The sequence below is a fragment of the Anopheles coustani genome, chromosome 3, assembly GCF_943734705.1.
Source record: "Anopheles coustani chromosome 3, idAnoCousDA_361_x.2, whole genome shotgun sequence".
In the NCBI taxonomy this organism is placed as follows: Eukaryota; Metazoa; Arthropoda; class Insecta; order Diptera; family Culicidae; genus Anopheles; species Anopheles coustani.
This window is the reverse complement of record NC_071288.1, coordinates 50,055,436-50,074,916: the sequence shown is the minus strand read 5'-3', so window position 1 is coordinate 50,074,916 and position 19,481 is coordinate 50,055,436. Positions and strand designations below refer to the sequence as shown.

At 47.2% G+C, this 19,481-nt stretch overlaps 3 protein-coding genes across 3 annotated transcripts; all 3 read right to left on the bottom strand.

Annotated features, from left to right (window-relative positions):
• Positions 1–6,093: 6,093 nt before the first annotated feature.
• LOC131262461 (uncharacterized) lies at positions 6,094–7,808 on the bottom strand. Its single transcript, XM_058264470.1, has 2 exons — positions 7,481–7,808; positions 6,094–7,373 (listed from the first exon to the last, which is right to left on the bottom strand). Exons 1-2 carry the CDS (start codon positions 7,806–7,808, stop codon positions 6,094–6,096), a joined length of 1,608 nt encoding a protein of 535 aa, XP_058120453.1.
• A 1,821-nt stretch (positions 7,809–9,629) lies between these two features.
• Positions 9,630–11,392, bottom strand: LOC131258779 (uncharacterized). The gene is made up of 2 exons (XM_058260158.1): positions 11,258–11,392; positions 9,630–11,132 (listed from the first exon to the last, which is right to left on the bottom strand). The coding sequence occupies exons 1-2, from the start codon at positions 11,390–11,392 to the stop codon at positions 9,630–9,632; spliced, it is 1,638 nt and encodes a 545-aa protein (XP_058116141.1).
• A 193-nt stretch (positions 11,393–11,585) lies between these two features.
• On the bottom strand, positions 11,586–13,435 carry LOC131271343 (uncharacterized). Its single transcript, XM_058272742.1, has 2 exons — positions 13,310–13,435; positions 11,586–13,240 (listed from the first exon to the last, which is right to left on the bottom strand). Exons 1-2 carry the CDS (start codon positions 13,433–13,435, stop codon positions 11,750–11,752), a joined length of 1,617 nt encoding a protein of 538 aa, XP_058128725.1. The 3' UTR covers positions 11,586–11,749.
• Between the last annotated feature and the right edge of the window lie 6,046 nt (positions 13,436–19,481).

The window sequence follows — 19,481 nt, the reverse complement described above, 5'->3', positions numbered from 1 at the left end:
GCTCTGTTGTCGGAAAGATTGAAGGCAAGCCAATGACGTTACCCCCGGAAACGATCACTGGAGCACGGTTAAGCCTTGGTATAATGCTGCTTTCTGCTGTTGCCACCTCGTTTCACGGCTATGGTTGACGTGTTGGGTTGCCTTTTAGTGGCAGGTTTTTCGATTTTGTTCCTTTTGCTTTGCCGGGATCTGCGAACACGCGGTGCTGAGTGAATTAAGTTGAATTAAACGTTGAACCAGTAAGCGTGTTGCAATTTCATAAATCGTTACAAACAATATCATGCTTTTAATTTATGAATCTATTCAGTCTTTTCCATCCCAATTCTATTGCTTTAGTTATGATGTATATTTTCATACGTTCTTGCTACTTAAAAATATAATAAATGAAGACAATATTTAGTAGACATCTCTTATGCGTATCTCTGGTGATAAAAAACTATAAAATGCATTAAAAACATTAGAAACAACGAGTCAGAAGTTTCTTTTGTCTCAAATTCTTTATTTGTGCTATCACAACTTTGTTAGAAACTATTTATACCATTTTAATTTAGTTTAAAAATAAAACTTTTCCTTAGCCTTCCCATATATGTCCGCCCCGGGAAACGCCATGCATCACTTATCAGGCATAGTTTACACAGTTTTCGCTTGACATAAGGAAGCGATTAAAAAGTTTCAATCCGCAGCGCAACACGTTGCCCCGTGTGGACTGGTTCTCTTTGGCGCTGAAGAAGGGGAACTTTCGAGGACAAACCTGACACTGTTGGTACACGGGCCGGAGTTTCATCACCGGGAAAACTATCCCACTATCGTTGCGGCCCTGTCCTAAGCCTCTCGCCGAAGAGAAATTTAAGCCATTCTGAACGCTGTCGACACAGTTCGGGGGCTTGAAGCAACACAGTGATCTGATTGTGGCCACCGCTACCCGGGGTCGACAACGCGGGCAGGTTGGCATGGCAAGGCAGCGCACCGTCGTAGGCAAATTGATTTAAGCCACCAAAAATGTGTCAACCATGCGGTGGCGGTGATTTTATAACCCGACCGAGAGCGACAGTTCCTGCGAATCTTGGCGGAGGATTTTTATGATTCCCTCTACGCGAGATGATTGATGGGTTTGTCACCGTGGCGCAGTAGTGTTAGTGGTTAGTGGGAAAATTTCTCCCATCAGAGCCGCACGTCAATTGTGAGCGCATATCTTCCATCATGCGACACAATAATGTCTGGTATACGCTCTGAATTTCCGTCTATTCGTATGACACCGTGTCAAAAGATGACCTTGAAAAGTCCGGGATGGAAGCGTTCCGCTGGAATCCGCTAGAGATTTTGCGATTCTGAGAATCATAACTGAAAGATCGAGTTAAATTTCGTTGATTCTCTGAGCGATCGTCACTCGGTCATAAGAATAATTTTACACCGAATGCTAACAAATTTCACCTGTTGTTTACTTTCAACCATCTTTGTTGCGCTGCACTTCTAGAGTAGTTTATGTTCTATACATGTGTTAGAAGATAATACTACAGGAAAACAAGTGATGTTAACGAGAACTACCAACGAATTCTATTGTATCGACTGATTGTGAAGTTTTCAATACCAAGTAGGGGTGTTAAGGACAATGACATTTAACAATACGGTAAACTTGCAATATTTTTTGGAACACTCACTCTTCAAAAAATAGATATATTGAGCAACTAATTATGTATGATGCATGTAGATTCCTTGGTTACGACTTGTTATTGATAAGACTGTTCAACAAAAGAATATAATGCTGTTTAGCTAAAAAAGTCAGTAACAGTCTAATGTTGCAATGCACAGATTCATTCCGTACTAACAAGAAAAAAAATAATATAAGAAAAGAAGTAGAGGTAGAAAATAAAACTATGGTCTACCAGGGTTAAGAAATAGCCACCAAATTGAAGGCAGTGTATTTACAGACCCGATCCCAGGATAAACCATAACACTCCGTTAAACCAAACCGGGATTATGCAGCCTTTGTTTTCCACCGAACCCTTGTCGGACTGTCGTTGAGGAACACTAGCATTCTCAACCAACAAAGCTAACAATTCAAACGCAAATCAACGGAAAACTTTGTTTGCTGTGCCATCGGTTCACTTTCCATTCCAACCGACGATCGTCGCTGTAGAATTCTACCCCGGAACCAGTTGGTGGACGCAAAACTTCCGGTAACCGACAACACCAGCAGACGGAACCGGCCGGGAACCAAGTGCAGCTTGGTTTGGGGTTGGTCCGGACCGCCTTCCCACACTGACCCAAAACGTTATTGACAGCGAAGATGCATAAGGACGTTGTACTTGTGGGGAGGGTTGGAATGTTGTCGATTCTGAGGTACCTCTTCTGCTAGTACTGAGTGTGTCCCAGTGTGTGTTTGAGGACCGAGAGTTTCTGGTGAACCAAACCGGATTAGAATGTGGCAACTCGGGTTGGTGGAGGGTTGGCATAAAATGACAAAACAATTCCGTACTCATATGTCCGAGGGTTCCAGCTTTTCCTATTTTTTGTTTGTTAGGCAGGGTTCTGAACTGTAGAGACAAAAGGCACGGAAGACAGTTAGTTCCATAACGGGCAATGGCGACCCGAATGGAATGTAGGGAAGAATAGTTTCTTCACCTGAATTTGGAAACAGCACGTTCCAACCGATGGTCAAAAACAAACAGGGTAAAAATTCGCAGTATTTCCGAGCCTCTGCGGTTTGTCAGTAGCAGCCAGTGCGTCTTCTCGTTCCCTGTTGTGCATCGGCGAAGTATATCTGGAGTTTGTAGAAGAGAGTCACATTACCGGAAGGATACCCGGAGGGCAAGAGGGAGGGCACAATTCGTTTCGACGGCGATGCAGTGTGAAAAATGTCAACGGACTAAAGGTGAGGTTAGGTGTAGCAGTTGATCAACGGTGGAACTGAGAGGAAACTCGGTTCCTTGCAGGCAAAAAAAATGCAAGGAAAGAACTGCTACGGAACGGTAAACATGTATGCCTTCCGGTTGGAAGATCAAAAGAAACGTTGACGTCTGGCATTTCCAAATCCTGGGCGTGACACGAGTGGGCAAGACCTACAACCAGGGGTTGGGCTTTGCCAGTATCCACCAGTTGTTCCTTGCTGCCATCATCCACAGTTGTTCCCTTTGTAGGAATAAATTCGTCTAGGTCAGGTACGGCCACCGACTTTGGCCCGACAAAACGTGGTACGTCACTTGCACGTGCCGCATAACGCGCCACAGACGACCGACGAGGGGAGGAAGTGTCAGAACGGTTGTACTAAAACTGCAAAACACCGACGAACTCGTCGTGGCTGCACATGCGCAGCGATTGTTGGCGCCAAGAAGCTTCTTGCGGGAAAGCTCTGCCCGAAAGGAAAACCAGCTGATCGCGAACCGGCGGAAATGGGAGGGCGAGCCACCTCTCGGTTCGGCTTGCCGATGTTCGGAAAAGCTTCCCTGGCTTCGGGCCATGGAATAGCAGGATGCTCTCGGTACACGTATGCCATTTCGTTCACACATTTGCCGCAATGGAATCACCGCACGCCAGCTATTCGCCGAAGGCTTTTCCTGCCTCACTTTTTAGGTTCTCCGCTGGAGTTCTAACGTGTGGTGGAAGTTCTAGCAACGAAGCAGTGGTATTGGTGACTGGTCCCCGCAGCAGTGGTCGTAGTAGAAGAAACTATAGTACCACAACTACCAGCACCAGGTTGGTCCTCGTAGTACCTCGTACTCGTCAGCGTTCCTCGGGTGGTTTGCTACAAATGTTTTGAATATTTATGAGCAGGATTATAGATGTTTTACCAAGCCTCCACGCAACCTCGTTCCGTCGCAGGCATGCCTTCGACCGAGACGTTCGATACTTGCTCGGTTGACCGCCGGTTCCCCGATTTCGATTTGCTCCTCAAACACCAGCACCAGGTGACGCTCGGGGAACGGTGTTGCGTGTGCCCTCCAAGTCGTGTGCGTTCGCTCGTCCGTCAATCTCGGGACGTGTTTCGTCACGTCCAGGGAATGCCTAACACCTGCCGTGGCGGTGCTCACCTTTTCCCCGTGGACTTGGATGGAGTGTTCGGAAAATACTGCACACTTTCCATCGCGTCACTTGACCTTTGGCCCTGCGGGAAATGGACATCCAGGGGACATTGTACAACGGCCAACATTATTGCCAGAACGCCGATCCCTTGCCAACCCTTCGCGGTGTATAAATACTATCATCGTCCTTGTTGCGGTACACTTTGAAGATAAGACAATTTTCCGCTCCACTTTAACGTCGGAACGGATTTTGTACGTGGGATCCGAAGTTATGTATTCCCCCACTCCAACGCCATTAGCCTACATCCCGCCGGTGCATTTTTGGACACATCTGGTACGCAAGAATGAACCCACTCTGTTCACCCCTTCGAACACTTGATGCAAAGACCTCTACGGGGGAGGTTTTTGAATCGGGAGGAGAGGTAAATAAATCCCTCTCCTTTCTTATGTTTTTTCTTCTTTTGGCGTCGTCGATGGTGTGCATCAAACTCCGATCGGTCGATGGATCGATCGATCGAAACCTAATCAGACTAATTGAATGATTATCTGTACACACACATAGGACACAGAACAAGGACGACCAAAGTTTCGCCGGTGCTGCAGACAACAATTCTCTCCCTAGGTCCCAACCCCAGCTCTATCTTTCCGTCTACGTTCGTTGGCATCGGTTTTGCGTTTGGAGGAGATATTCCCAGCCGGTCCTAGCGCCACCATCCCTCTGATGAAAGTGGGTATGAACACTCCACAAGAAATTCCTCATGCTCACAGCACACCTTCGGCACACGGAAAAATGGCGAATGTTGCTGATGCTGCTGCCACTGTCGTTATGGGGCGTGCATAGTAGCGTACCGGTGTACCATGCTCCCTTTGGCCTCAGCTCCCCCATTAGTGCAGTGTGCAGTGTGCCCTCTTTTGATCGCACCTTGGTACGGCGATGCTGCAATTGGGTCAATATTGCTTCGATTCATTTCATCATTGGATCACCATTTACCTGCCGTTTTTACGTACGTGCCACGTAAGCCAGGGTTGGCTAGCATGGACAGCAGTTCAGGACGAAAAAGAATTGCCTTCCCTTGCATGCTTTAGTTTATGTAAATAGTGTATGTTTGTACTACTGTGTCCAAAAAGTAAGGTGACATTGGATGTTAAATTTTGCGCGCCAAAAATAGCCCCTTGTTTTTATTTTTCGTATGTCACTATGCATGTTTTTGACAGCTGTGCCAAGTTTCAAGTCAAAATATCAACCCGGCTAAGAGCAGCATTTTTTTTAATTTGGTGCTACCTGTGTAATCCTCGTTGGGTAAAGATGTCTAGCACGAGCAACTTTGTTGAGCAGCGCTCGTGTATCAAATTCTGTTTGAGAAACGACATTACCGCTGCAGAGACGTTGAGAATGTTGGTAAAAGCATTCGGTGACAAAACAATGTCAAAAAAACAAGTGTACAAGTGGTACAGTGCATTTAAGGCTTTCTCAAACAGAATTTGATACACGAGCGCTGCTCAACAAAGTTGCTCGTGCTAGACATCTTTACCCAACGAGGATTACACAGGTAGCACCAAATTAAAAAAATTGCTGCTCTTAGCCGGGTTGATATTTTGACTTGAAACTTGGCACAGCTGTCAAAAACATGCATAGTGACATACGAAAAATAAAAACAAGGGGCTATTTTTGGCGCGCAAAATTTAACATCCAATGTCACCTTACTTTTTGGACACAGTAGTATACCATGCAATAATCTGTTAGGAAGTGGATTAGTATTCCGGTTCTCTCAAACGTGTCTACATGAGTCTACAAAATTTATTGGAATGAACGGATATAGGTGTTTTCTTTATGTTTTATTAAGGAAAAATATCTTACTGCTATTAAAGGTCCTACACCGAATGTACTTTAAGTGTTTTAATTAATTTAAGCAAGTTTGTTTTAAAGTTATAAATTATCGTTGATTCTGTTCAACAAAGTGATTTTAATTTCTTCTTTTCAATATTTTCGTATTTTACCACATCCTTTCTAGTTTATAAGCTATTTAACATTTTAAAGCGGTATTAATAACAAAGTTTGATTTCTTCAAAACATCTATAACTTTGATTGAGTTTTCACCAGCTCACGTAATGTACGCCTTAGAATTTTACCGCTACTCGTCTTGGGTATTTCACTGATGAATTGGACTCCACCCCGGAGTCGCTTCGCGTTCGAAACCTTTGCCTGAACAAACGTGATCAACTCCTGTTCACTCACGTTCGACTCGTCTGCCTGCACTACGAACGCCATCGGCAGCTCACCGGTGCGTTCGTTGGGGATTCCAATGACGGCTGCGTCCTTTACGGCTGGGTGAGAGAGTAGTAGCGCCTCTAGCTCGGCCGGTGGTACCTGGAATCCGTTGTATTTGATCAGCTCCTTGAGGCGATCGACGATGAAAAAGTCCTGATCGGCGTCGTAGTAGCCGATGTCGCCGGTGTGTAGCCAACCGTCCGCGTCGATCGCTCCTTCCTGGCCGATGTAACCCTTCATGATGAGCGATCCCTTGAAGCAGAGTTCGCCTTGTTGGTTCGGTCCGAGGGCTCGACCCGTGTCCGGATCGATCACTTTGGCCAGCTGCCCGGACCTCACTTTACCGATGCTACCCGGCTTGAGAGCCTCACCGTCGTAGAATGTAATGGCCTGTGTTGTTTCGCTCATACCGTATCCTTGCCGAATTCGCAGTCCAGGAACTTGGAGTCGCGCACAGATTAGTTCCTCCACCTCCTTGCTCAGTGGGGCCGCACCACATGCGATCGTTTGCACAGAGGACAGATCGTACTCGTCTACTATGGGGTCTTTCGCCAAGAACACCGCTATCGGGGGCACAATGTGAAGGAAGTTCGGGCGATGCTCCTGGATGCAGCGTAAGTACGCACGGGGCTCGAACTTGGGCAGGAAGACCGTCTTAAGGTTTGACCTGAGGTAGTTCAGCATAGCCATACCACCAGCAACATGGTACCAGGGCAAGACTTCCACGATACTTCGAAGTTCCAGACCCGACACGATCGCCGCTCGGAGATTCGCCATGCTAGCCATGATATTCTCATGCGTGATAAGAACACCCTTCGGGAGTCCGGTAGTTCCGGAGGACATAACAATTGCGGCCACTTCGGACGTGACATCGCACGGTTCGGGATGGAATGGTTGCTCCTTGAACTGCTTACTTGATCGCCTCAAACAATCCGCGTAGGTGTTGCTCCGTTCGGCCTTATCGTAGCAAATGATGTTAATAGGTTGTCTAGCGGATCGACATGCTTGGAACAGGGTTGCTCTGGCCTTACCCGACACAAACACCATCTTCGGTCGAGTAGTATTGAGGGCGTGCGCAAGTTCACCTGTTATCAAAACCAAACAGACGCACCATAAACAGCACACCAAATTGCTATCTTATCCTCTCAACAAGCGGACGAACACTGTTGGGGGTAAATTTCATGAAACTTACGCGAGGTGTAGGTCGGGTTGAAGAGGGCAGCTGGGGCACCGATCAGGAACAGGGCAATCATCGTGATCACGTACTCGATACGGTTTTCGGACACTATCGCCACCACATCGCCCCGCTGAATGTTGTGCTCGCGCAGATATGATGCCAGTTCGAGCGAACGCTCCAGAATGTACGCATTGGAGAACTCGACCCCGGTGACACCGTTAACCATCGTGATGGTATCCGGAAACTCCCGTAGGAACTTTAGGCACAGTTCACCGAGCGAACGGGTACCCATGCCGGGATTCTCTGGAGCCGGCGGTCCGCGGATTATGTGCGTCTCGTCCATCGTCGATTAGACCGTTCTGGGTTTGCTGTTGTCTGGTGCTGTCGGGTGGCTGGTACGCGACCTACTGATAGGCAGCGATGCTTTGGATGACTCGAGAAGCTGACCATCTCATCCGGATGCGTTGTTTTTGATGATAAGGATGTTGATAAAGCTGTCTCGTAAGTTGATCATGGGACCAACCGTAAATACGACAAACACAAGTGGCGTAAACGAGGGTTTAAGCTGTACAATGCTCTTGTCGTCTCTGGTTGCTTGTTGAGTAAATAATATTTGTTAAGAAATTTGTCATCAAAAGGATAAGAACAGCCATGTAAATAAAGTCAGAAGCTAGAGTTCAAGGCACTTTATTTAAAAGTGGAATTTCATCTATCACTAAACTGGACAGTAAAATTAGACTGTAGATTAGAATATTTTTAGAAATTCATGTTACTACGAAACATTTAGTAAAAAAGTCATAAAGCTACGTTACTTTTCTTTAATTCTATTGCAGATTGATCATATTTTAATTAAAGTCAAATAAACATTTTTTTAACTTTCAAATGAATAAATTCAGGATGCCATGGATTAAATTTACTATGGCATGCCAGATGATAAAACCGTGGTCGAAAAAGTGAAACCTTTACACTCGCACTGCCTCAGTCGAGTGCATTACGGGCAATAAAATAAAAACACTATCCCTACCGGGAACTAATTTAGATGAGAGGTTCCCGTAAGACTCCGAGTCGCAGAGAGTCTTCCCTGGCGGGCAGAAGATGATTATTTATCTCTAAGGGTGGACCAACCGGCGGAAAGGAATGGCTGCTTGACATGGTCACAAATTATCGGCCGGCTTGATCGTTGGGTTTTAACTGCAGTTTCCACAAGCCGTAAGCCCTAGAGTGGAGTTTAGAGTGTTCGCAGATTTGGCATTTAATTTCGATCCATTTCTCATGGCCACTGCAAGCGAGAGTAAAGGAGAACATCGGGACGAAGGAACTGTAACAGTTAATTAGTGAAATTGATTCCACTGGTACAACGACATCGTGGTTCTGTGGAGAGAAGAACAGTTTAAAATAACATTCCGTGGCAAAATGCTATACGATGGATAGCCACAAACCATGCTAAAGTTATTTTTTATTTTTATTTCTGAACACATTTTACTGTTCGGTAGCCGTGGATAAAGAGAAAAAAGGAGCTTCGTCTAACATCCCACGAGGGCACGTGACGGATCTGTCCTTTCCGCTGAGTGCCTTTGGCGCAAAGAAGGATTACATCACGATTCTTTGAATTCATTATCCTTTAAAATTAAAATTCTTTCCCACCAGCATTAGGTCTGCCATTGGCATCGGTTTCTAGCCCAAAAGGATGTGGGCGTGCATCGGAAAGAAACCGTTCACACAAACGCAAAGACTTCTTTCAACGCATTCAATTCTGACCCACGCGGAACGAAACACCAATTTATACCGTTTATTTAATGGGTTGGTTGAAATTAATTTTTACCCCTTTTATTGACCATTCTAGACATTCATGGTTAGGTTTAGAGTGGAAAAGACGAGTTCGATATCGAGCTCGGGCAAACAATGATCAAACTGTCTTTAAATGAATCTTAATCAGCACACACAATTTGAATCAAATGATAGCGGTCGATGAGACGACAAAAACGGGTAGGTCACAGTTTTAGAGCTTTAAGGTAAGTATGTAGAGAAAAAGACAGCAAAATTTGTCCATTTGAAGAAGGAATTATCTTATCTAAGATGCTGTGGTTTGATACGAACAGATTCATTTTTCTTCTGCAGGGACAATCTTGTGTGTCACCATTTTGAAAGTCTCTTCTATATTCACTCAAAGCTTAGCCTTCTGATGAACCAACGCTCGCAGTTGACGACGCAAGATCTTGCCACTGCCAGTTTTAGGGATTTCATCTAGAAAGAAAACACCTCCTCGGAGACGTTTCTGGGGTGACAACTTCGGTGCCACAAATTCGACCAGTTCCGTCTCACTGGCCTTTGCGTTCGGTTGGAGCACGACGAATGCAGCCGGCAGTTCTCCGGCCGCCTCATCCGGAATACCGACGACCGCAGCATCACGTACCTTCGGGTGGCTGAGAAGTGCGTCCTCCAGCTCGGCCGGTGGTACCTGGTAGCCGTTGTACTTGATCAGATCCTTGAGTCGATCGACGATGAAGAAATCTCCCTCGGTATCGTAGTACCCGATGTCACCGGTGTGCAGCCAACCGTCCTTGTCGATTGTTTCCCGTGTGGCCAGCTCGTTGTCGAGGTAGCCCTTCATGATAAGGGGCCCTTTGACGCAGATTTCCCCAGCCCGACCGGGTCCGAGCGGTTGGCCCGTCTCCATGTCGACCACTTTGGCGCGAGTCGTTTTGTGCACCTTCCCGACCGAGCCAACCTTGTCGTTCGTGCGCGAAATTACGCCCAGGGATGTCTCGCTCATACCATACCCGGTTCGCACGGTGGCCACGTTCGGGAGACGGGTACGAACGAGCTCCTCGATCTCGCGACTCAATGGGGCCGCTCCGCAGAGAACGGCATACAGCGAGCTGAGATCGTACTCGTCCACCAGGGGGCTTTTGGCGAGGAACACCATCAGTGGTGGCACGAGACTGACCATCGTGATGCGGTGATCCTGAAGCGTGCGCAGGAAGAGATGGGGCTCGAAGCGGGGCAACACCACCATGGGAACGGCGTTGAGGCAGCTGTTCAGCGACAGCATGAATCCAAACACATGGTAGAAGGGCAGAAGACCAAGTACACGGATCGGCACAGGAAGTTCGGTGTAGCGGGGATCCTCCGCCTGGTACGCCATCACCGCCATAACATTGTGATGCGTCAACTGAACCGCTTTTGGGAGTCCGGTCGTACCGGAGGACATTACCATCAGCGCGACTTGTCGCTGCAGTGGCACCGGTTGGGGCGTGAACGCGGTCAGACTGTGGATGGGACTGCTGTCGAAAAGGTCCTTAAACAGGGCAACACGCCCAGGTGGCCTTCCTCTACCCAGCGAAACCAGTAGCTTTATGAACGGCGACTGACCACGCAGCGCCATGATCGTTGCAAGCGGTTTTGGTGATGCAAAAATGGCGACCGGTTTGGTAAGCTGGAGTGCATGCGCGAACTCCGACATCGTGTAGCCATGATTGATGGGTAGCACCGTTCCACCAAGCATGACCGTTGCGAAGGTAATGACCGGAAAGTGCAGACTGTTTTCGCTGCTGATACCGACGACGCTGTTCCGCTTGATGCCCATGCGATGGAACCGGTTGGCCAGTTTGAGCGAGCGCTCGAGGATCTGATGGTACGTAAGCGACTCCCCGGTGACTCCATCAACCTAAAAGAGTAGGGAAAGAATGAACATCTATATCCACTTCGTTTCAGTTTACCAAGTTAGTAGTAACAAATTAATAGAGTCCACAGTTTACCATAGAGTTATTGATAAGGCGAACAAGGACTTACCAGCGCCACTTTATCTCCATTACGGTACAACCGTTTGACGACAAGCTCTCCGAACGATCGACATCCATCTTCGATGCTGTTCCGAAGATCGCCACCGTACAACACAAACTGCTCGGATGCTGCAGTCCCATCCATGGTTGTAGTAAGGAATGAAGATGACCCGTTGTAAACGCTCTTTCCGAGCACCATCATTCGTTATCAGACCTCAGCCGGCATAGAAAAGAAAACTACCACCACCATCATGACCACGACGTTACGCGTATCACCGTAAGCTTATCGTCCAGCGTGGAGGGAAAGCAAAACAATCAAATATTTGCGTGGGGGACAAGCGCCGGGAGGTAGGAGTTTTTATTTATTGACTATACGCTACATCAAGATTATATGGGCTACCTCGTTCCCGCAAGTCATATGGGGTGTTGTTCTTTTATCGGAGTGACCTGCAGAAACCGGGTACGCTATCACTTCACTTGGGACTCGCGATAAGTGGAGCGCTTAGAGCTTCGCCTTCGTGAGCAGAGCCTGCAGCTCACGGCGTAGAATCTTGCCACTGGCCGTCTTGGGGATCTCGTGCACGAACCGTACGCCACCGTGCAGTTGCTTCTGCTTGGACAATCGGCTGGCGACGTACTCCCGTACTTCCGCTTCGCTCACATTGGCACCAGGTTGAAGCACGACGAACGCCAACGGAAGCTGACCGGCGGCCGCATCCGGCAGTCCTATCACGGCGCAGTCCCTGATCGATGGGTGCGTCAGCAGGACTGCCTCCACCTCGGCCGGTGGCACCTGGAAGCCTTTGTACTTGATCAGGTCCTTGATGCGGTCGACGATGAAGAAGTTCTCGTCCTCGTCAAAGTACCCGGTGTCGCCGGTATGCAGCCAGCCATCCCGGTCGAACATTTCACGCGTTTCCTTGGCGTTGTTCAGGTAGCCTTTCATCACCAGCGGACCCTTGACGCAGATCTCACCGACCTGGTTGGGGCCGAGCGTGCGTCCCGTTCCCACATCCACCACCTTCACCCAGCTTAGCTTGTTCACCTTGCCGACGCTTCCGTGTACGTCCGAGGCGCGGGTCATCACACCCAGCGAAGTCTCACTCAGTCCGTACCCGACCAGAATCATCTGCAGCTTCGGCAGACGCTTCATAACCGCCAGCTCGAGCTCCTTGCTTAGTGGAGCCGCTCCGCAACCGAGGAACACCAGCGAGCTGAGATCGTATTTGTCTACCAGGGGGCTCTTAGCTAGAAAGACCATCAGCGGTGGTGCTAGGGAGGCGATCGTCACCCGGTACTTCTCGATTGACGATAGGAAGAGGGTCGGTTCGAACTTTGGCAGTGACACTAGCTGGCGTTTGTTGAGTAGCGAGTGCAGCAGCACCATGTAGCCGTACACGTGGAAGTACGGCAGCAGTCCGAGACAAATCTGCTCGAATGGGAAGATACTAGCATTCTCGCGCATGTACGCCAGCACACACATCACGTTGTAGTGCGTCAATTGGACCGCTTTAGGGAGTCCCGTTGTACCGGAGGACAGTATCATTAGCCCGACCTGATCGTTTACCTGAACCGGTTGCGGTGTGAAGGTGATGAACTGAGCCCGGTTACGGTCGAACAGCTCGCGGAACAAAGTCACCTTTGGGTGAGGTCGTTTGTCACCAAAGAGTACGGTCAGTTTCACCGATCGAACCGTGCGCAGGAGCGGTTGCAGGGTGGTCATTGCAAACGGGGACGCAAAGATTGCTCGTGGTTGCGTATGCTTCAGGACGTGTGCCAGTTCGGAGGCGGTGTAGCCCGGATTGAGCAGGATCGGGATCGCCCGAAGGTACGTCGCGGCAAACGTGACGATCGGTAGCTCGATGCGGTTCTCGCACATCACCGCCACCACCGTGTCCTTCTTGATACCCACCCGGTGGAACCGGTTCGCCAACCGCACCGAGCGCTCCAGCACATCGGCGTACGTGAACTTCTCATCCGTCACCGCATCAATCTAGTGAATGGGCGAAGGTCAATTAACCTGTGGCGCATCGCTTAAAGCGTCCACTGCTCCGGTACTTACGAAAGCTACTTCGTCTCCATTCTCCTTCAGCCGCTTGATGATCAGCTCGCCCAGCGAACGACATCCCGCCTCGATCGGCTCTTCCAGTGGTCCGCCGTAGAAAACGTATTTCTCGTCCGTGCTCATGATGTGGTTACACTTGATTGCGCGACTGCTCGTGAGACACTGCTCGTTGGTGCGTTCAGCGTTCGCGTGTTGGACGTCCCCATGCGCACATCAAGCTATGCTGTTAGTTAAACGCAAGATAACACGCATGGTTCGCGTCAAATTGTGTGCGTGCGATCGAGGACCGACGACCAACGCTTGTTGTTGATGGTTGTGAGTATTTTCAACATCTGGTCATTGTACCAACGAACCGCGAGCTCGGGAGATGAGGTGTGATCATCACTTGAGCAGCATGCAGCAATGGTAGTTTGACAGACCAAAATGTAATCTTTCTGTCATTTTAAACACTAAATACCAACTCGAGCGACGCTTCCACGGCACCCAATCGATTTGATGTTGTATCGTCAGTTGTCGTTTCTTCACGAAGTATCGTAGTCCAAATTAAATGTTATGTGTTTTTTATTTCTTGATAGTATGATTGATAAAAAACTACAGAGATTTATTATTCTTGATTTTTTTATTTTTCGTTGCAGATCGTTGAGAGTTGCAGGTTTGCGAGAGCGAAAGTGGTCTCAAATTGCCATCAAAATGAGTTAGTTAAGAATAAATAAAAGCCATGCTAAAATGTCATTCATTCGCTAATGTAGGATATTAATTTAGTTAATTATTTGTTTTATCTGCCGTTCAGATCAGAATCGTGTGCACATCGTGTGAGCAATTACTTTTATCATTAGATGTTCCAAGGTTTATTTGCGTTAGAATCCTGAGAGTATCTAGGTTGGGTGTTCCCCACCAATTATATCTCCCTTCTGAATCATCCATTAACTGATGAAAGTCAGTGTTGCAGTTTAATATAGCTGAGAGAACCATCAGTGTATTTTACTTTGTTGATAGCTATGGACATTCAGCTAAAGCTGCTCCTGTTAACGGCATTGGTTGTCAAAGGACAATCATTAGACATTCAAAGGGCAAACGAGACCACAAAATATGTGAGAAATGTAACCTTAGCAGTAAAAGAGGGTTACCGTGGTACAGTAGTTTGTTGGATTCTGCAGTTCAGCATGTCCTCGACCTCATCAATGATGCAGAATTCACTTGCTCAAGACTTGTTTCTGGGTGAAGAAATGGTTCTATTGCAAGCAGATCTTTCGACAGAATATGAACCAACGTATTTGACGCCAACCGTGGTGGTGATCGTGATGGAACACTTGGACGAAACAGTATCTCCTAGCAACATGCAGATGTGGATACACGCGATACCGTACCATTCGATAGTATTTATATTATTCAAAGCGAATGACTTGTCGCTGGTTCCGCTGGTAGCAAAAACACTCTTTCCACATGGTATACTTAATGTAATCATGATAGCATACAACGTAGACGCAGTTTACACTTTCGATTATAACCCGGTTAGACCTACTTTACACGCTGGATTTCCAACGGTGGAAAAAGTGCTGTACGACCGACTCTTCACGCTAGGACCAACGGAAGTGGATGCTGTGTACGTCGAAAACGTTTACACGTTTGAGTCCGGAAACGTTTCTGGGGAGGATATAATGCTTTTTAAGTTGTTCTTTGAATGGCTTGGAATTCTGTGTAACGTGATCAAATTGGATTGTAGCTCATCAGAGCCTCTTGTAAAATGTTTGCCTAGAGCTAGGTCAATCATACTTATGCCTCGGTTGTTTTGCGCAAACCATTCCTCCAGAATGGTCGATGGAATAGAAATGTTAAAATTAGCCATTCTTGCCCCACGCGGAGCCCCCATATCGATCAGCTCGATGGTTCTTAAGCCATTCTCACCAGGAGTGTGGATAGCTCTCTTGGCACTATGTCTATTATCATGTCTAGGGCATCATGCTGTTCCAAATCTGTTGCAAAACAATCTGTTCTTTCTAGCGATGTTCGGTTTTGAGAAACGGAACCTACGCTTCACGGGACGATGTGAAAAACTGTTCGCTGTCGCCATGATCATCCTGTTGTTTCAGCTGAAATGTGCTTATGAAACGATAGTCATTTCCTATGTCATCGAGCGACCGACGGAACCCGATCCTCGCACCATACGTGATCTAAAAGAGCTGGACATTCCATTGTTTATAATTAATCAAACATACAATTTAGAAGAGTTTGATCTTCCCTTGGATGGCGTTAAGTTAGAATTTGGTGTTTTCAGTGAATTGTACAGGTTAGCAATTTTAAGTTTCCGTTACGAATTGGAACTGTTGGCCGTCGATATTGCGAATTTTGATCCAACGAATGGAAAACAACGGCTTGACTTCTTGGAGCAGACTTTTCCCGAAAGGTTAGCAGTCTTTGAATTCGAAATGAAATCTATCTACCAACATCATTTTGCAAAATTTCGGAGAACAGTGTTCGAGGCGGGACTACAACAAAGGTGGAGACAGATGGTAATCGTTGCTTTCCAAAGAATGCGACATATGAAGACCGAAGCCATAGATATTTATGAAAAAAACCTTGTAAAAATGGAAAATCTTTGGGCGCTCGTATGGTTTACCGCCATGCAATGGTTTGCAGCTTTTCTTGTTTTCATTTGCGAGTTGTTAACATTTCATATATTAAAGAGAAATCGATAGGTGTTTTTAGTGTTCCGTTTTTGATTCGAATTTGAAATAAATGTTAGTGGTTATAGCTTAAGAATTTCATTGAACGTGGAACGCCAATGATGGGGATGATTTCATGGCCTTATCACACTGGTCACCAATGGTGGCTTTTGAAAGTCGCTGGAGTTTCAAACTGGTGTATTGAGCAAGCTCATTTCACCAACGGCCCCCTCGTTTGACAGTGCAGTGGCTTTCCCAACGCCACCATTGGTGACCAGTATGATAAGACTATAATTCTTTGATCCATAAGTTGCGTTTAAGCTTGATTGTACGCGCACGCCTTAACGGCTAATTAATGTTCTATCTAATAAATATTGCTTAATGCTTGACTGTGATTGATTGCTTCTGTTCATTTTTTCCGATATGCCGGTTTCTTCAATACAGTAGTAATAAATGAGTAATTTATTTTCATTGCTTGCTGGTATGAATTCAGCAAACAATTTCTTAAATACAGCTGTGGCGACCATCGGAGCCATCTAGATGTCAACGACAGCATCGCTGGAACTAGCAGCGAGGAACGGTACCACGAAGGACGAACGAGTCCTGGACTCGTGTTCGTTGGTATATAAACCCGATTCCAGCTACGATCGCTCTCTTTCGCTGCAGAGAGGTGAAAGAAGCCACACGGGCCCAAAGCCTCTATAAGTCCTACCTACTACTACTTTCGCTGCAGATTATAGAGGCGAAAGAAGCCACACGTCCCAAAGCCTCTATAAGCCATACTTCCTACTACTACTTTTGTATTGTATTGTATTGTATTGTATTTATTGGCTTACTGGTGTCTGCCTCAAGCTTCACACTCTATAAAGTCTTAAATCTAACAAATTCTTAGCGGGGGCATACAGTTTAACAGAACAGTGATGGAAATGGCGATGTTGCAAAAATGGAAAGGGAATAGAACGGATACAGTTTATGAGGAAGGAGAATGGCGAAGGTTGGCACGGAAGGTGGAGAGGGAGGTGTTGAAGTCGAACAGATCAGCAGACTCATTAAATTCCCGCACTGCACGGAGAAACGGATCATTGGCGCCGAACTGGGTTCGACGCCTAGCCAGGGAGAGGATAGGACGAGGTCTAAGTGGGCGTGATGGGATGTAAAAATTTAGGGAAGATAAAAGGAAGGGAACGTCCAACGATTGGGATAGCAGGCCGGCTACAAAGAGAGCTTGAGAGGCCCGCCACCTCAGCTCCAATGGTTCAAGATTCAGAACCTGACAACGGACAGCATAGGGGGGCAACGGGGTGCTTGGACCAAACACTCTACGAACCGCAAAGCGCGTGAAAGCTCGCTGGACGCTTTCAAACCTTGCAATGACAGAAGGAGAGGACGGGATCCAAATGACACTAGCGAACTCCAGATGGGACCTGACCAAGCTACAATAGAGGGTTCTGAGACACATGGGATCTGTGAAATCAGATGCCATGCGTCGGATGAGTCCAAGAGTTTGATAAGCCTTACCTATCACTTTGTCATGATGCAAAGTGAAAGAAAGCCGATCGTCAATCCAGACACCAAGATCTTTGATGACGGACACTCTGGATAATAGCTCATTACCAAGCTTGTACTCATACTGCAGCGGGCGGCCAGATCGGCAAAAGGAGATCGAAGCACACTTGGGGAGGGACAGGGATAATCCATTTGCGGAACACCAGATGGAAAACTGGTCAATAAGGAATTGAAAAGCAAGACAATCAGCTACAGAGGATATAGGACTGAACAGTTTTAGATCGTCAGCAAACATAAGGAATGAATTGGGAGGAAGTACGTGGCTAACATCATTTACAAACAAGAGGAATAGCAAAGGGCTAAGGACACTACCCTGAGGCACACCAGAGCCCCTAGAAAACTGATCGGATAAGGCAGATTCCAACTTGACGTGATATACCCTATCTGATACAAACGACTCGAACCAGGCCAACATCGGGTTGCCAAATCCCAGTCTCTCCAGCTTGACCAACAACAGATCGTGGGGGAGCCTGTCGAAGGCAGCTTTAAAATCCGTCTGGATGGCGTCGAATTGGAGACCAGCATCGATAGATACAGAGGCCCGAGTGACGAAACACATAAGGTTAGTGACGACAGAACGGCAGAAAGCCATGTTGGTTGAACGAGATGACTCTGCTGGTATGGGAGAGGATATGGGAATGGATAGAAGTTTCAAGGATCTTGGCACAGGTGCAAATTTTGGATATACCGCGGTAATTAGAGACCGAATTACGCGCTCCTTTTTTTAGGATTGGTACCAGCCAGCAAGACTTCCACAAGGATGGGAAGCAGGAGGAGGAAAGGGAAAGGTTAAACAATTTACAGAGATGAGGGACAAGGATATCGCTACAAGATTTGTATATGATGGCAGGAATACCATCAGGACCAAGGGAGCATCCTCCCTTAATTTTGCGAATAGCCCGGAGTATCGAGGCCTCGTCAAGCACCACACTATTAATGTCCAAGACACCCACAGGCGCGTTAGGCAAACCATCAGCTCGAGGAGTCGAGGTTGCAGTGGAATTCGCAAAGGTATCCGAAAAATGAATTTTGAAAAGGTCGCAGATTTCGGTGGGTGAAGAGGCGCTAACATTGCCCAAAGTCATTGTAGACGGGATGGACGAGGATTTCCGACGGGAATTTATACATCGCCAAAAAGATGCGGGGTTATGGGATAGTTGGTGTTGGACTCTGGCTATATAAGAACCATAGCGAGCATGGTTATGTATGCGGAATGCAGTTGAGGCGTATTTGTACACCTGTTTCCTATGCGGCGTGTTGGAACTACTCCATGCGCGTTGCGCCCGCCGTCTGTCACGCTTCAACACATACCACGTACGGTCCGACCACGGTGGCTTGGGAGGGGGTTTCAAGCGGGGACAGCACATTGGGAAAGCGGAGGTGATGATGTGGTTCAAGGAGTGTAGAGCAACATCGACAGAGGTGGCCTCATGGAACAGGCTCCAATCAGCATTTGAGAGATAAGAACGAAGTCTTGGAACATTAATCTTACTAAAGTTAAAGTTAAACTGCCTAACAGGACTATAACTAGGACGAGAATGGGAAGATCGACTTGCATTACTTGCTACATTAATCTTAAGAGTTAGGGTTAATTCGAGGGCTGGATGATAAGGGTCAATAGGGAGCAGTGGACCTACGCTTTTCTGGATTGCTGGGTATAGTTCGGCCAACCCTTCGTTGGCGATCACCAGATCGAGTTGACGGTCTAGGCTGTTGCGGACACAACTAAGCTGGAATAGACCGTTCGATGCCAGATGCCGATGTTTTGCTGCAGATATTAGGCGAAAGAAGCCACACGGCCCGAAGCCTCTATAAACAATACTTACTACTACTACTTTCACTGCAGACAAGAGGCGAAAGAAGCCACACGGCTCAAAGGCTATATAAGCCAAAAATACTACTTTCGCTGCAGACAGGATGAAAAAGAACTCTTGTGTCCT

What these genes read in the sequence shown, in the direction of transcription:
- LOC131262461 (XM_058264470.1), bottom strand. Translation starts at nt 7,808, where the DNA reads ATGGACGAGACGCACATAATCCGCGGACCGCCGGCTCCAGAGAATCCC. An exon ending in CAACCCGACCTACACCTCGC is followed by an intron (nt 7,374 to 7,480) that starts GTAAGTTTCATG and finishes TTTTGATAACAG; the next exon opens with GTGAACTTGCGCACGCCCTC.
- LOC131258779 (XM_058260158.1), bottom strand. Translation starts at nt 11,392, where the DNA reads ATGGATGGGACTGCAGCATCCGAGCAGTTTGTGTTGTACGGTGGCGAT. An exon ending in ATGGAGATAAAGTGGCGCTG is followed by an intron (nt 11,133 to 11,257) that starts GTAAGTCCTTGT and finishes CTACTCTTTTAG; the next exon opens with GTTGATGGAGTCACCGGGGA.
- LOC131271343 (XM_058272742.1), bottom strand. Translation starts at nt 13,435, where the DNA reads ATGAGCACGGACGAGAAATACGTTTTCTACGGCGGACCACTGGAAGAG. An exon ending in ATGGAGACGAAGTAGCTTTC is followed by an intron (nt 13,241 to 13,309) that starts GTAAGTACCGGA and finishes CCCATTCACTAG; the next exon opens with ATTGATGCGGTGACGGATGA.